Source organism: Schistocerca gregaria, chromosome 4, assembly GCF_023897955.1.
Source record: "Schistocerca gregaria isolate iqSchGreg1 chromosome 4, iqSchGreg1.2, whole genome shotgun sequence".
NCBI classification, from domain to species: Eukaryota; Metazoa; Arthropoda; class Insecta; order Orthoptera; family Acrididae; genus Schistocerca; species Schistocerca gregaria.
In genome coordinates, this window is record NC_064923.1 from 573,910,685 (window position 1) to 573,929,136 (window position 18,452).

Genomic DNA, 18,452 nt, shown 5'->3' on the forward strand with positions numbered 1-18,452 from the left:
TTTGAAATTCATTTAACACTTTGCTAGAAAATCCAAATATTACCGCTAAGAAGGGGCACAGTATCATGAACAAATTTCAAACATCGATAACCATGAATGTTTAGCTGCAAAGAATGCCAATACATCTATCGGTTAGTACTAAACCAGCAAATTATCTATCTTATGACGCGAAGAATGGTAGCCAGTCTGCAGTATGGTGGTGTGGTAGCTTCTCTCTTGCTAACTGTATTTTTGTATGACTAATCTAGTGCTTGATTCTGTTTTCAGTTCTTTTACTTATTAATCCGAATGTTTACTTCTTTGCTCTCACATTACAAAGCAATGAATCCAACTTCTGTCTGAAATAAGCCACAGCACATTCCCCATAATTTGATATTTATGGTTAATCTTATTATGAATGCAGATTATTGGCTTATGTAAAGTGCTGATTGCCTCATGTAAATTGTGGTTTACGTTGAAATTGAAAATTAATTTTATCTGTGAACTCTTAAACAAACACTAGGTCTTCTGCTTTGCAAGCTATGTCCCATCCTGATCCGTTCAGACGTAATGGATGTACAAAGTAGTTGCCCTAAATTTAAACAAAAAATCTTGCATTTCCTTTGCCCAAATTAAATTTGAATATTACTGAGCTTGATTTATGGTAAATGAGAGTGAATTTGTCCCGCAGTAGTCACAGGATATGTTGCACATTTCAGAAAGGATGTTCCGCTGAGCTACAGAGCTCAGAGTAAATTAAATTCTACTCGTATTACTGATAACAGCAAATATCTTTCAAATGCGATGTGTAAGAATATTGTAAGGTTTACAGCACCGATAGACTTTTAACTATAGGTTAAGAGAAGCCGGGGGAAGTCTGTGTTAATGACGCAAATGAACTCACATGCGTAAGGTGGAAGGCACATGGAGAGCCTGCCAACTAAAGACAGCTAAAGATAGTGAGCATATCCTGACTTGGATACGAGGTTAAGAGCTATACAGCTGCATGGAATTATTTTCTCGTATGGTCATTAGCACCGATTGTAAAAATGTTGAATGTTGAAATAGTGATACATGCCACCTGTTAATTAGAAGGCGAGCCATGTAAACGATGATGCTGAAACCACATAACACTCTATGATACCTAGACAACGCTTCACATAGTCGCATCCCGGCATTGTACTGTTTTCTTAAATATTGTAATTCACTTGGGTCAGTATTTATTATATGTTCTTATGTCAATACAGAGTAATTTACGTATGCCTACTGACTGTTATTTAGCCAATTCACATTACCTGTGATAAATTCCTTATCCAAATCCTAAAATTTACCTGAGCACCTTACTAACAAAACGAAAAACTGTCACATTTTCTCGACAAAGACAATCAGGAATTTTTATCGATTGACACTACATAAGTGGCGCAATAACTGAGCTGTACAGTGTTCAAGAGAAGTTAACCATCAATCCAAAAGAAATAAAATCTGACGGTTATATTCAACAAAAAGTTGTGGTAAATGAAAAAGTTGGGTTTAGCATTTCATTGTTTGCGAAATGTAGAAAGTGTATATCCACTTACTTGTATTTGCAAATATATTTGGGCTGCAAATTAATTTCCTCGGTTACTTTAGAGGTTGCTTTACTCAAAGCCTTGTAGAATTATTTTTTAACCGTTAATGTGATTTTATGGCTAGTTGGTGTCTCTCAATAAAGTGCATAATCAATATTAACACATAATAGTTGCTTCAACAGCTGTATCACGAAATATTTTATGTAGACACTTAATTAGTCTTTGAAATTCCGGGTTTAATTACTAAAGTTTCATTATTCAATGAAAAAATTGCCCAAATTGGACCGACGATCATAATTTTACCTTGCTATGACTCATAATTACACTTCTGTATGACCTAGCATAAATGATATAGAATTCGCGTTGTTTTGTGTACTGACTGCAGCATGCTTCAGGGAAAAATATACAGGGTGTTTCCAAAATACTTTTACAAGCTCTAGAGGCAGGTTCCTAACAACAAAACAAGAAAAACCGTTCTTACAATGATTAGGAAACCCCTTCGTTTTCAAGTTATCTTACCCCTAAGGAGCGTCGGAGGGGTTGCCCTCCCCTCAGGCGCTACAGCATACGCGGTGTACCACTGAGCTGAATGGGTGTCGAAGTCTCTGTACAGGTACATTTCTGACGTGCTCAACAAATGTGCGTGGATGCACCGAAAGCATTGCTAAACTGGAGGGTTCTTGAAGCACCCCTTTGTCCTTTTATTCAAGCACATGTCAATGTTGCATTCCTCCATGATCGCGCAACAGGAGGGCACGAAACAGGGGCATTGAAAAACCATAAACACGCTTCACCTCTTCGGATCACGTTCGAATTTCGTCTAGTGCTTTAGAAGGGTCCGTAGTGGTTCCACCTGGTACACCAGAGTAAACCTTGCGGTCTCACTACACTCCAAAGGGGTTAGATCTTATTCAATGGGGTTGCAATTTCACGATGTCCTTGGAGCTGGGTTGAATCTTCTGGGACGTGTCAGCAGTGTCTAACGTTGTCAAGAACATCGTATTGTTGCTCAGCACTCTGCGAGCTGTCGTTTTGGACAGCGAAACGCGTAGGAATGAATGCCCCAAGGGAAGGGGTGTTTTCGTTGACGCCTTTTACGCTATCTCCTTAGTGCTTTTCGTGTGGATTCTGAGCGGCATTTTACCTTAAATGTTTTCCTCGGCAGCCCATAAGAAAACCGCGTGTTTCCAGCCCTGGATGTCGCGGTTCTGACCTGTATAGCAGAGACATCAAAAGAAGGAACGAAATGAGGGTAAGAAGAAGTATAATGACCTTCCAATCTTATGACACGTCCACGATCGTCTTGGAAAGAACTGTGGTACAACCTGGTGCTAATGTGGCATCATTAACCCATCTTACACATCAATTGTTCTTATGAGCTGTAGTTTTTTTCCTGTATGTTTCGACACTATGCTGTTTGAAGCTTCTCCCAGTCAGAGTGTTACGTCATCGGGTGCTATGCTTTTGCATCATTACAGAGGAAAGTTGTATGCACCTTCGAGCCAAATTTCAAACTTATATTTCGCAATGGGAGATAGTTACAGGGGTTTCGCAAAAGTGACAACAGTTTTCTTTTAAGTACCGGCAGTATATATTTCGTCCATAAGGGACGTCATTATGAGGGCTGCAACTTTTGATCAATGCAAATAAAACAGTTTCTGCGTGACTGACGCAGTAGCGGTTTTATTTGTACCGATAGTGTATATTCATGTATATTTTTGATAAGTTGTACATAATAATGTCTTTGATAATAACGAAGCATTTTGTCCAATAACCAACTTAAGAGTCCTTGCCAATTTACCACTGTCTAAAACTTAATTATGAGCTAGTCAAATTGTACTGAGTATTACATGCACCTCTGTTTGCATTGAAATATCCCCTTAGAAAAATTTATGAATTACTGTGCTGGTAAATCCCTTACGTTATTTGTTCTTCAAACAGCTGAGCAGAACTGAAGGTGCTCAGACATTTCTCTCTTTACTTATTCTGATCAACACTAAACAGACACACAATATTTTAGCGCAACGCAATCTGACTTTCAATAATCTCTAGAAAAGAATGGCCCTGACTAACAATAACCTATACCTTTCATGAATCACCTACCTCACGAGTCTTCGTTACTCGAACTACTGCAATACAGCGAGCGCCAGTACTGCCAGCTAAATAAAAGATTCTAACTACCGAAGGCACTAACTACTGATAGGCATAGTTAGCAAATTCAAGATTTTGATAGAGAACAATGTATTTACTTTAATAGTGTTCAAAAGTCACAACATTTATATCAGTTCATGACATCCAGTCTTACAAATTTACTGTCTCTGATGGACACACGTCCAGATCATCCACTCTCAAAACTCCGCCATCTCTCTCCCCACATCCACCACTGCTGACAGCTCACCTCCAATTGCGCAACGCTATGCGCTGTTAACAGCCAACTGCCCAACACTACAATAGCAAACTCCAACAATGCAAACCGGCCACAGACTTGCACACAGCACAGTCAGTGATTTTCATACAGATCGCTACGTAGCGTTACCAATATAAAAACCTAAACAGCCTACTTATATAGCCCCCATGCTCCCCACAAAAAATTTTACAAATTGTTTGCAGACAATATAGCAAGTCCATAAACCACCACTTGTGCACTCACAAAGTTTCTGGAATTGTCCTTAGAATCAGCAATGCTATTAACCAGTCCCTTGCTGAATTATCAACACACGTGCAAACACAAACAGTCCCAACTTCTCATCTATTGTGCATATACTATGACTAACAGAAAGGTGTGCAGTGAAATGTAACTTAATTTGAAGAACTGGTGTCTATACAATTATAAATTTACAACATAAGAATACAATTACAGAGGTAAAAAATACATCATTAAAGAACATAACAGTACAAATAATATTTATAGTAACACAGGCTTTACAAAAGAATAGAAATAGGCATATACATCAGTGTTACAGGAATTATGTCATAAGTAAATATATAAAATAGTGAGAATAGTTTTCAAAACATTAATTTCACACATGAGCATTAAAACAGAACAGAATTAATAATGTCTAAACATATATACAAAGAAAATAACATATTATTAGAAAAATTGTACAACATAACTCGTATCAGTTAAACACATAAAGACAGGAAGACCACAAATACACAAGGGTACATAAACACATAGCGGAATAACACAAAAGGAAAGGACAGGGTTCGTTTTCAGTGTAACATTTGGTACTGCAGTCCTACCCAAAACTTCATTCCACAGATCTTTCCTCTTATTTCACTTTTTTATACCTTGTCAATGGATTATTTCCAATTCATGACAACTCATTCTCTTATATATATATATATATATATATATATATATATATATATATATATATATACACTAAGGGACGAGGCAATGCAGCAACACACAACAAATTAACACAAACAGCAATGACAAAGCAAGCAGCAGTATATCCAAATTAGCAAAGCAAATGCAACATTACAACTAATATGAATCAATGTGCAGCAACAAGAAAAATAAATCAGTAGTAAAACTGGCTTCACAGAGTAATACAAAACGAAATTTTGTAGCACTATGCCTGGCAAACAGCAGCAGCAAATGCTATAACTTATACCTAAACATGACAAAGCTCAAGCAGAAAAAATATCACAGTAAAGATGGCCATGTCTAATACCTATGTCACATCTTAACACTAGAGTGAAGCATCACGATAACTTACCCTAGAAGACAAGTTACCAAATCGTTAAAAAATTATTTATGCGATTCCTGTGAAGGGAAATGTCTATTTGTGTTCCCTTTTTTTGAGAAAGTACATCATAAAATTATTGTTTAATGGATCTGTAGACAGAAAATATTTATATTAGTACATCTATTAAATTTTATTTTAACCAATGCTGCAGTGCAGCTAGAAACTAGATAGTAAACAAAATGAGCAAATAAATACATAAAGCAAGGCATGAACGTCATTCACTAGGTAAATGGCGTCTCCAAAGGCAGTAAAAATCTCTCAACTAGAAAGACAATAGATGTAAAATGTTTCTCATCATTTCATTAGGCATTTTAGTAAATATCATAAATTAAGAACTCCACAGTGTAATCATATGTTTTCAAGTTTGAGTGTGTCGTATTTGCGATCCTTTCTACAAAGAAATGTCAATAGCGAGGATAAGGCCTCCTTTTTTCTCCACCTGTGCCTCTAAGAGGCACACACTAATGGCTTTTTTTCCAGGTAACTGTCGCTCAGATGGGCCTCTACAGCACATTACATGAAGCTCATCTACCTTCTTTACTGAAATATTTATGGCAGCAGTTTCCACTACAGTAACAGTCTCATATAAAATGAAAAAAAATCAAAGGTTAGAAATTTACATTAGAAGTGTGTAGAAACAGAATGTCATATATAAAAGTGTCCAAAATGTAAGTACACACATTTCATAACTCTTAAAGTACGATTCTTGGTTTCCAACACCCTTTTCATAAATCAGAGTCCCTAACCACTACTCCTTATTACACATATACATTTTCGTCGACACTTCTTCAATATTTCATATAATAAATACGTAGCATAATCAAATTCCTCATATAGCGCCATCTCATTGATCATAAACATGCCTCAATAGCATAATACACATCGTCGTCGTAATAATAACATCATAACACCTCAGTCAAATCTCAAAAACGTCGTAGCTTTCTGCAATAATTTCAAAACCTAAAAAAAATTCTCTGCTCATTTCAATAGTGTCATCTACCTCAAACGTACTTTGAAAATCGTGATCCCCTACCAAATACATCATTGAAAGCTATCATAGTATCACAATGGTTCCGAAAAAATATGAACAGTTCACAAAGTACAGACGAAATATAATTTCATAAGTATGAAGTTATCCAACTGTGTAATTGCGTAAACATGTGTCACTGACGTAGTAAGAAAAAAAGTTTGTATCTCAGTTAAATGATCAGGCAGCTGTGTAATTTATGTATTAGAGAAATATGGTACCGATGTGTAAAGTTGTATAAGCAAATACCATATTAGCTAGGGCCCCTTGTGCTTGCTACACACATGGTACACAAAGTAGGCGTGTACCCCCTGAGGATTAAAGTAATTATACCCTCAGGTGTTACAGATTACTGCAATAGAATGTAATGTATTACGGAAAACCTTTGTATCTTTGTATTTCAAAAATCTTTAAAAATAAATGTTTTAAATTAAAAAATTAAGCACTCAAATATGTGTACTGTAGCGCTAAACGGTGCGTCTTGTTCTAAGATAAACTCTGTCATTACTTAAGGGTAAAAAAGTAGCAAGTGTCGTAATTATCGTCGTCCGTAAGCAAAGTTCTGTAGAAGTCAATGTACATACCTCATCATAAACAAAAATGAAATGTTTTGGGTATAGATATCATAGTTATTACGCTTATTGCCGTGATGAAGAAAGTACTGTACTGTAATGTAGTGCTGTGCTACGGAAAAGGCTGTCTCATTGTAGCTATACCACAACAGTTACTACTAAAACATGTTTTACTTTCCAGAATAATGCAGAAAAACTGTGCAGATATAAAACAGATACACCGCAAAAGCAACAATGTAAATTGTCACTCATTAGTAGCGTCGTGATATAATCGCCAAGCTGTCACACAAACTAACCACTGTGTCATCTGGTATCTCTCAGAAAGTGGTTTAAATCCAGTATGTATTTTCAAGTAAACCAAAATGTTGCATTAACTGTAATAACAAAGCACTGGTGTCTGAAACATGTTCCTCAGTGCTATTCGGCAGTGCATTTAAACCGGAAATAATCGCATTTTGAAAAGTAGAAAATGGGTCTTGACTTATTTGAGAAAACGGTGAGGACGCAAAACCTGAATCTACAGATTTGCAAGAATGTGTCCTGTCATTTCGGATTACTGAGACGAGCTATTGCCGACCGATCGATCGATAATGCTTCCCTGTTCATTAATTGTTTCACTGTCTACACCATTATTTGCCGCCAGCTCCATTTCCATATGCACAATTACCAAATTACTACTTTGAACATTAGTTAATTCATTACTAGGTGGCGCTAACACACTGCTTGCGTCTTCAATGTCATTTCTCAGTTTACTTTGGAGCCTAGTAATACGTTTCTCACACGCCATTACTGTCGCAATATTTCACACGATAACACACAAAAGGACAATTTGAAGAGCAAAATAAAAAAAACATTAACATAACACTGAAAATAATATCTTGTTAATTGCTGGTGCAGCTGTGAAATACTTGGTGCAAATCTACATGCATGCCACAACTGTTTTACTGTACAACAATGAAATACTACAACTACAAAGGAAATTCTCTGTATAATTAAGGGCTAGCAATTAACAATAGCTACACTAATTACACAAACTACAAGGAAAAATCAGATGATTCCAGTGAGGTATCCTCGGCTAAGGGTCGACATATGAAATGTCCCCTTAGAAAAATTTATGAATTACTGTGCTGGTAAACCCCTTACGTTATTTGATCTTCAAACAGCTGAGCGGAACTGAACGTACTCAGACATTTCTCTCTTTACTTATTCTGATCAACACTAAACTGACACACAATATTTTTAGCGCAACGCAATCTGACTTTCAATAATCTCTACAAAAGAATAGCACTGACTAACAATAACTTATACCTTTCATGAATCACCTACCTCACGAAAATCTTCGTTACTCGAACTACTGCAATACAGCGAGCGCCAATACTGCCAGCTAAATAAAAGATTCTAACTACCGAAGGCACTAACTACTGATAGGCATAGTTAGCAAATTCAAGATTTTGATAGAGAACAAACAATGTATTTACTTTAACAGTGTTCAAAAGTCGTAATATTTATATCAGTTCATGACATCCAGTCTTACAAATTTACTGTCTCTGATGGACACACGTCCAGATCATCCACTCTCAAAACTCCGCCATCTCTCTCCCCACATCCACCACTGCTGACGGCTCACCTCCAATTGCGCAACGCTATGCACTGTTAACAACTAACTGCCCAACACTACAATAGCAAACTCCAACAATGCAAACCGGCCACAGACTTGCACACAGCACAGTCAGTGATTTTCATACAGAGCGATACGTGGCGTTACCAATATAAAAACCTAAACAGTCTACTTACAGCATAATCATCTGCACTTCTTCATGCTATGGGCCTTTTCTTACCTAGATGGCAAACGTTCCGGCCCTATAACTTTAATGTTTAAGTCATACAAGTTGTTTTATGCAGTTGATGTAAGAACGCTTGGGTCAGACTCCTACAAAAAGAAATAAAATGTCACATCTTTCTATTAATGGGCTTTATTAATTAACTCACAGCCAGAATACAATTGAGAAATGAATCCATAAGATATCTAGGATAGCTTTAGCTACTGGATAATAACATTACTTTCATAAATACACATGTTAGTATAGTAAAAAGATACTGGAACTCTGGTAACGTTATTAGATTCAATTACAGATACAAGATGCAAGACACCATGATTCAAAGCTCACTAAATGAAAGAGAGGGGAAAATACCTCTGTGATTAATATATCACATGTTTATTCATTATTAATTTTAACGTCTTTTTCTTTGTTATAACATTATGCTGCTGTCGATGCACATTTTATTCATCAGTTTTTCTATTATCAACACGTTTAGTGTTTGCGTCATTGAAATCGGCGTTTCATCGTTCACATTGATATGGTTTTTGATTAACTATAGATCTTAAGTACAAATATTACAGTAAAAATGCTGTGTGGTGGCGTGTTACAGCAGCATCCTTATTTTCTGAAACAGCTCACGTGCATTTGGGCGGAATTTTGCTCTGTGGTGGACTATGAATTGTGTCCTGAATTAAGTGACACCCTTCCTTGAATTATGAATTTCGTTATAGTTCGCTCCACCCTCCAATAACAGAGCACAGGTTTGCATTTTGTTAAGTAAAACTGTGGCTCTACTGAACTTTAATTGTGGTGAGAATTGGCTGCAACGACTGTTGCATTAGTAACAGTGATTTCAGTGATGACACGTTGCAATCGAGAGCTTCACTAATACAAGTGCAGTGATAATGCTACAAACAACCATTCAGTCGAACATAGTCTGAATGGCCAAAAAAATTCAGTTCGCTGTAAATGTTATTCAGTGGTCCACGACATAATAAATACCAATAAAATACTGCCTTGTATATCCGTAAAACATTTTGGCTCTAATTACTTTATGGCTATGTTCTGAGCTCCCCTTGAGATCATCTTTGGCCAGATTGAGAACATTAGATAAACTGAGTAATATTTCATCTGATGAAATTAAGTAACTTTTTGTTGTCTTTTAATAAATGGAAACTGATGAGTGTAGTGGTGATATCTGTGTCAAACCATGCTCTATGCATCGCGTGTGTTTCAGAGTTTCTTAGGTGCCCACAGTTCGAGTCACGCGTTGAGGTAGAACATCAATGGAAGACGAATTGTGTCAGTACGTCTATGGAAACGGATATTGATCAAAATGGAGGAAAAATCCTACGTGTTTTTACGACGATTGCCGGCGCCAGAAGCACCTTCTATTCTGAAGACGTAGATACTTTTAAACACAATCCACTTTCACTCCTTTAATGTTCCAATGTTTTCTAAATTAGGCAGGAAATGAGGCTGCTGGCCAATGACCATCGGTTCAGCTCAGGCAGTATATATTTGGGAGGGTACTCTATTATCAACGCATGATGCAATATAAAATGTTGAGCAACAATTAGTAAGCATTAACATACTAGTCGACCAATATTGGTTCAACAGGTACCAGTACACCTGGTAATGGCATTGTTTGAAAGTGACTTTTACATGTAATGAAGTGTCGGCCACATACACCTGTCTCAAAAATTGAGTAAGAATCCGGACCATCGTTATTTAAAATGTATCTAATCCCGAAGGACTTGGTTGATCTTCCTGAGCAGAGGGTAGGTTGTAGAACTATTCAGGCCTTTGAAATCGTCTGTTTCCAGGCTCCAGATCATTCCACCAGCCAGGCCCATGTCAAGAACGTACTGTGACTGGAAACAAATACAAAAAAATCATAGTTGTAGCGTACCTATAACTTTTTAATCAAGGCAGTTAACGTTTTGATATTCTTATAGGATCACAACAAAGAACAAGGAATAGTTAGGAAGACTTCCATCAGCAGAAACTCAAACTCTAGACTTTCTACACTGTTCATTCATCATGTTAAATATTTTTTGGCTTGCAAGGCTAACTTCAGCGAATTCTTTCACTCCAACACATTTTTTGTAAGCAGTGTTCCCCAGCTTCTAAGCAAATGCTGCATATAATTATTGAAACTGGTTTGCTTCAAAAGATCATCTGCAGTCGAGAAAATTTGAAAGCTTTTCCTGCAAAGAAAACTTATGACGACTGAAGATGATTTTTTTAATCGATACTTGCCTCTATAATTAAGACCATATCATTGCAACATCTTTATAAGGTGAATAATGACGGTCTTCAAATGTTACTGTCTCACTTATGCCCTCGTAGGCGGTAAATTGGTTAACGAGGATCAGATATAGTGTAGAACGTTCGTAGTTTGTGTTTCAAATTTATAAATACCGAACGATTCTTTCAGGCTGTGAGAAAAGAATTCGACGCGATAAATAAGGAAGAGATGGAGAGTTACACTGTTGACTGTTACCTTCAGCCGGATGGACTCTTCGTTGTCATAACCAACCCACTGGTTTTCGTGAACTGCATACGGCACCTTCTGCTCTTCATCCCATGTGACTTTCCAGCCTCCAGATTTCAGTTTTTCCAGGATCTGAAAACATGAATAATATTTGAGTATTTACTGTAGCTGTGCTAAAAAATTTTGGCGTCGTGACCGTCCCTATCTGCGTCCTGATGTCAGGTCAAGATTTGGGTTCTTTTAATTAGGAGTACAATGGCAGAATCGACAGAATGAGAAGGAAGAAGCTTCCTCATCGATTGCTTGTAACAGATTTAGCAAAGAGTAGGGCTTCCAAGTACAATACATTGTTCGACAAGAAAATCAATTTATTAATTGTAAATTTTACAGTAGACATTGGGAGAAATACTGTTTCTTTTCCTTTTTACCATTTCTCTAGTTGTTCACTGTTAATTTATTCACCATCTGCCACGTCCAGTGAAGAGGTAAAGAGGCATACGAAATGTTTAGTGATATATAATTAAAAATAAAATGTCGAGGTGTTATGCCCTAGCATATCAGTAGATGTATGGATGGGGCACTTGTATGCGCATCACATTTCACAGGTGGAACCGTCCTAATGATAAGAGAGGAAAACAGTATCACGTGGAACACCAACCATGATGCAACTTCTTTTCCCTTATATAGACAGGTATTCACGTATACCGTAGATCAAAATTGCAGTCTCTCATTATGACGCGGAATGTGACGGTTAGTTTACAGGTGATACATACTTTCTCAGTGAAAAACATGGCAGTATGCTGACCATTTACATAATTATTTCTTACATTAATCATAAACTACAGTGCCTTTAAATTTTTTGTTCCCTCTCTCTCTCTCTCTCTCTCTCTCTCTCTCTCTCTCTCTCTCACACACACACACACACACACACACACACACACACACACACACACACACAGTTCAGGATTATTGGTGCAGTTTCAAATGGCTCTGAGCGCTATGGGACTTAACTTCTGAGGTCATCAGTCCCCTAGAACTTAGAACTACTTAAACCTAACTAACCTAGGGACATCACACACATCCATGCAGGATTCGAACCTCCGACGGCAGCGGTGGCGCGGTTCCAGACTGTAGCGCCCAGAACCGCTCGGCCACTACGGTCGGCTCAGAATTATTTTTCGATGGGCTATGAAGTAGAAGCTGTCAAGCTGGAATGATTTAAGTTTGTGTTTGAAGTTATATAAGTTTATTTATTTGTAAATTGCGAGTGACGTATGCTTTTACAACTGGAGAACTTAAACGTGGCGCAAGTGCTGATTTGTTTGATAACGAACTTTAGCGGACAGTGTGACAGCATCACTGATGAACATTTACAGTACTGCACAGTCGGGGTCTTGACTTTGGTTTTGTTAAGCAGTTACCTGATTCAACTGGCGAATTTCCCAAATATTATTTGCAATTCACTTTGGTTTTGCTATCGAAGTGCCCGATTTAACTGGCAAAACTGCCAAATATTATTGCAGTTGACGCAGTCTTAACTGCACTGAGCTGCGATTTTAACTCTTTAACTTAAGGTGGAAACCAAAAGCCATATGCCGCGCAGGGCAGCCGCGCTGTCTGCGGCGTCTCGTCGCGGTTAGTGCCGCTACCACCGTCGGAGATTCGAATCCTCCCTTGGGCATGGTCTGTGTGTTGACCTTAGCGTAAGTTAGTTTAAGTTAGATTAAGCAGTGTGTAAGCTTAGGGACTGGTGGCCTCAGGAGTTTGGTCCCATAAGACCTTACCATACATTTTAATTTTTTTAGCTGAAATTCGGCTTCTATAGGTCCTGTATTTTAGCTCACAACTTCTAAAGGCTTTAATCGCCGAAATGTCATTGACATATAATTATAACAAATCCTAACAAGGACGAAACGTTATCGTCATTGGGTCATTGAATTAAAACGGCGCACTATACCACGCGTGTCATGAGGCGGAAATAACTAAATATGAAAATTCTTTCACCACTGATACGACGTTTCGCATCATTTTATTACAACAAATCGTACCAATAACGATTCGTTCTTCAGACATGCAGTGTGCTGGTGCTTGGAAATTGTGTGTATTCGTAGGGTGAATATGGAACGTGAAACCCATCGAATGTGGGCTTCTATTGAACATGACAAATACAGTATGGCGTCTTCCTTTCTGATTGTGACGTAGGGAGCGCCATTGCTTCCTATTGGTTCTACTTTAGATGGCACGTTGCCAGAATATCGCCGAATTTATTGTTACGTCACAGAATAGTAAGGAGTAGAAATTAGAAAAAAAAAATTATTAAAACTCACTCACATTCCCTCAGGGAAATTCAAGTCATACCAAAGACAGAAAAGACAGACGCGGAAGTAGGAAGCGTGCCATTATCAGGGGATCAGGTTGACGACACTACATGCTGAATAAGGAATAAGCATTCAACAGGAAAGAGGATGGAAAACCAAAGAAAGCAGATAAGAATATATGGTTAGCTGGTTAGGAATGTTGCAAGAAGCTCTTTTATTTGATAAGAGCTTGCAGCCAGTGACCGGCAGAGCAGTTAACAGCCTGTTAAGTGAATTCAGCAGATTAAGCAAGAGAATCGGTCATTACGAACCGAGATTTGCGTCATAGCCTTGTAAGGCGTGTGTATTTCTATTGTCTATTGTCAAACTACAATTTATGAAAGACATTTATATTTTGTTAATAGGATTAAGTAGGAATAATTAATATGTCATTTTGGAAATAATTGTGGTAGCAGGGAATGTCTGCAGCGAAGTATTGTTGGCGGGAGAGACCACACATTGATATAATTTTAAAAAGGACGGGAGAGACCGCGTATGGATACATTTTAAGAAAAGAGCGGGAAAGACCGCGCATTGATACATTTTGTAATGGTAGCAAGGATAGTCTGCACGAGAAAGTATTGTTGGCGGGAGAGACCGCACTTTGGCGTTCGTAGGAAGTCAGTAGTAAGCGAGATGTGAAGCGAGTCAGTAACAGGTCTGAAGCGAGAGGTTGAGAGGAGTAGTGTGTCTGCCAGCCACCAGCTATGATTTACAAGAGATTATAAACGGATGTACAGAGGCATCAGCTAACTATTATCATAAGAGGAACAAATATTATTGAATTATTTTTATGAGAAACTCAAGACTACTGAAGGTATGTTTGCGCAATGCTAGTTGTAAGATTATTGTAAAAAGTAAGTCCCATTTGAACTTTTGTAAAATCAAATCATTACCAACAGAAAATATTTGAAGAATCGTTTTCAGAATATAATTAATTTTTGCCACCAATATTGTATTACTGTGTATAATCCATCCCAAAAACCGTCAACGTAAAACTTTGCAAAATTTTATTGTTGTCAAGAAAAAGTTTAACTATGAATTATGTAACTTCAGTCAAATTAATTAAAGAATAACGTCAGCTTTGCTATTAAAGAATAACGTCAGCTTTGGTAATAAATACAGCCACTTATTATGACAGCCCACCAGCAGTTAATAGAGTATAGTAAAACAGAGTAAGTATATTCATGTCGCAGTTCGATGTAGCAGTCAGATGGCGATCCAGTAACAGTAAAAAAGGTAAGGAACAGTTTTGGGTTATTGCAGATAACGACCGAGGGCCACGACGAGACGCATTCTATGTTTCGTCGAAATAATCGGTAAACCACTTTTGATAAGCAGCATTTAAATTTGTATGCAAAGATTGCACTTATTATTATTGAGAATTAATTTCAGCGGGAAGATTTCATTTGTTATCATTAAGCAACAGATAGAAATCCTAAGGGAAGGTTCAAATCGCTCTGAGCACTATGGGACTTAACATCTGAGGTCATCAGTCCCCTAGAACTTAGAACTACTTAAACCTAACTAACCTAAGGACGTCACATATATCCATGTCCGAGGAAGGATTCGAACCTGCGACCATAGCGGCCTCACGGTTCCAGACTGAAGCGCCTTGAACCGCTCAACCACACGGGCCGGCCAAAGGGAAGGTTTCATAGGTTATTGTAGAAGGGAAGGTTGCGTAACGAGAGAGATATAGAGGATACGGGAAGGCTTCAGCCTCGCGCTAGCTCCCATTAAATACTCCAACTCTTGTCATGAATTGATCACTGAAATTGAAGGTATTCACAGTAATAGCACTCGACTCCATGATCACAATAGTGTAGTGAATCTGTGTCCTAGATGTTCCAGCACAGTCTACGAACTAGCCGAAGATCTACTTGAAATTATGGGCTTCACCAGACGAATCTCATGCAGCTCGCCACCTACTATCTACTAATAGAGAAACTGACTGTCGTCTGAGAACGCCACATCGCAGAGTGCTGCCAGTACCTAACATCAACGTGGAGGCCAGCAACACTGACACGCCTTGGGGTGCTGAAACCTACCAGAGGTAGGGAGGAGATCAACCGACCACACGACATCACAGATAGGTCACCAAGGATGATCGTGGAATTCGGAATGGGATCGAGCACGTTCAAAGGCCGGTGCGACAACCACTTCGCGCTGGCCAGTAGCTGCCGCGCCGACAGGGTCGGGTCGCTGACGCCACCTCCTGAGCTCACTCGACGGACGTCAGCTACAATCCAGCACGCAGCTGAATGAGCAACAGCCAAGGAAGGCATAGGAGAACAACTTCTTGTAATCACTGTGAATAGATACCTCAACCCTAATAATGTTTTATTAGCGTTGTTAGGCTTCAACGGTTCCCAACAAGGGTCCTTTAATACGCTACTGGCCATTAAATTTGCTACGCCAAGGAGAAATGAAGATGTCATACGGGTGTTCATTGGACAAATATATTATACTAGAACTGACATGTGATTACATTTTCACGCAATTTGGGTGCATATATCCTGAGAAATCAGTACCCAGAACAACCACCTCTGGCCGTAATAACGGCCTTGATACGCCTGGGCATTGAATCAAACAGAGCTTGGATGGCGTGTACAGGTACAGCTGCCCATGCAGCTTCAGCATGATACCACAGTTCATCAAGAGTAGTGACTGGCGTATTGTGATGAGCCAGTTGCTCGGCCACCGTTGACCAGACGTTTTCAATTGGTGAGAGATCTGGAGAATATGCTGGCCAGGGCTCCAGTCGAACATTTTCTGTGTCCAGAAAGGCCCGTACAGGACTTGCAACACGCGGTCGTGCATTATCCTGCCGAAATGTAGGGTTCCCAGGCATCGAATGAAGGGTAGAGCCACGGGTCGTAACACATCTGAAATGTAACGTCCACTGTTCAAAGTGTCGTCAATGCGAACAAGACGTGACCGAGACGTGTAACCAAAGACACCCCATACCATCACTCCAGGTGATACGCCAGTATGGCGATGACGAATACACACTTCTAATGTGCGTTCACCGCGATTTCGCCAAACACGGATGCGACCATCATAATGCTGTAAAGAGAACCTGGATTCATCCGAAAAAATGACATTTTGCCATTCGTGCACCCAGGTTCGTCGTTGAGTACACCATCGCAGGCGCTCTTGTCTGTGATGCAGTGTCAAGGGTAACCGCAGCCATGGCCTCCGAGCTGATAGTGCGTGCTGCTGCAAACGTCGTCGAACTGTTCGTGCAGATGGTTGTTGTCTTTCAAACGTCCCCATCTGTTGATTCAGGGATCGAGACGTGGCTGCACGATCCGTTGCACCCATGCGGATAAGATGCCTGTCATCTCGACTGCTAATCATACGAGGCCGTTGGGATCCAGCACGGCGTTCCGTATTACCCACCGGAACCCGCCGATTCCATATTCTGCTAACAGTCATTGTATCTCGACCAACGCGAGCAACAATGCCGCGATACCGTAAACTGCAATCGCGACGGGCTACAATCCGACCTTTATCAAAGTCGGAAGCGTGATGGTACGCATTCCTCCTCCTTACACGAGGCATCACAACAACGTTTCACCAGGCATCGCCGATCAAGTGCTGTTTGTGTATGAGAAATCGGTTGGAAACTTTCCTCATGTCAGCACGTTGTAGGTCTCGCCACCGACGCCAACCTTGTGTAAATGGTCTGAAAAGCTAATCATTTGCATATCATAGCATCTTCTTCATGTGAATTAAATATCGCGTCTGTAGCACGTCATCTTCATGGTGTAGCAATTTTAATGGCCAGCAGTGTAATAAAAATATCGTGTGGCGAGGACCTCCCGTCGGGTAAACCGGTCGCCTGGTGCAAGTCTGTTGAGATGACGCCACTTCGGAGACTTGCGTCTCGATGTGTATGATATGATGATGAAGACATCACAGACACTCGGTGCCCGAGCGGACAAAATCTCCCACCCAGCCGGGAATCGAGCCAGGGTCCCTCGCATGGCATTCTGCCGCACCTAACCACTCAACTGGGAGGCGGACAAACAGGTGCCCTGACTTCACGCAAAAACGTCTCCGCTCAGCCCTTTGTATTATTTTGTGTTTCCCGCCACGAAATCGCTCCTCATCTAGAAATAACAGGGAGTGACGTCACAGAACTCGTGGAGTGCCACGGTTTGTTGGTTGGTTGGTTGGTTGAGGAAGGAGACCAGACAGCGGGGACATCGGTCTCATCGGATTAGGGAAGGAAGTCGGCCGTGCCCTTTGAGAGGAACCATACCGGCATATGCCTGGAGTGATTTTAGGGAAATCACGGAAAACCTAAATCAGGATGGCCGGACGCGGGATTGAACCGTCGTCCTCCCGAATGCGAGTCCAGTGTCTAACCACTGCGCCACCTCGCTCGGTTAGAGTGCCACGTCAACGTTAACTAACTCAACCCGTGTACCGACGGCTGAAGATCAGTTGTTTCGTTACGAGTGACGTATTACTGTCGACATAAGCTCACCAGACAAAATATTGGTCAGCCCATTAAAAGAATTTACTAGTCGATTTGGAGCGCTGTACACGTTGCAGAACTGGTTCCAGGCGGTCACGTGACCCTCCCTCCACTGACGTACGTCATCACAGTGAACTGGTATCTGCATGCCAGTCGCTTGTATGGAATCAGCGCAGCAAATAGGGTTGACAAGGAGACATGGCAAAAAGGAGCTATCGTGTTTGGACATATCCATGACCACAATGTGTAAGTATGCTGTTGAGGTTTTTATGTTGGTAACGCCACGTGGCGATCTGTATGAAAATCATTGGCTGTGCTGTGTGAAGTCCGTGGCTGGTTTACGTTGTTGGAATTTTCACTATTGTAGCGTTGGGCAGTTGGATGTGAA

General features: G+C 39.8%; 1 protein-coding gene across 2 annotated transcripts in view; it reads right to left on the reverse strand.

The window, feature by feature from the left end:
- Positions 1 to 8,858: 8,858 nt before the first annotated feature.
- LOC126266982 (acidic mammalian chitinase-like) overlaps positions 8,859 to 18,452 on the reverse strand; it is an 81,285-nt gene continuing 71,691 nt past the window's right edge. For both annotated transcript variants that reach the window (XM_049971719.1, XM_049971718.1), the window contains exons 8-9: positions 11,228 to 11,350; positions 8,859 to 10,595 (exon numbers count right to left, since the gene is read on the reverse strand). In XM_049971719.1, coding sequence (XP_049827676.1) covers positions 10,464 to 10,595; positions 11,228 to 11,350 — 255 coding nt within the window. In that variant the 3' untranslated portion in view covers positions 8,859 to 10,463. The remainder of the gene's footprint in view (positions 10,596 to 11,227; positions 11,351 to 18,452) is intronic.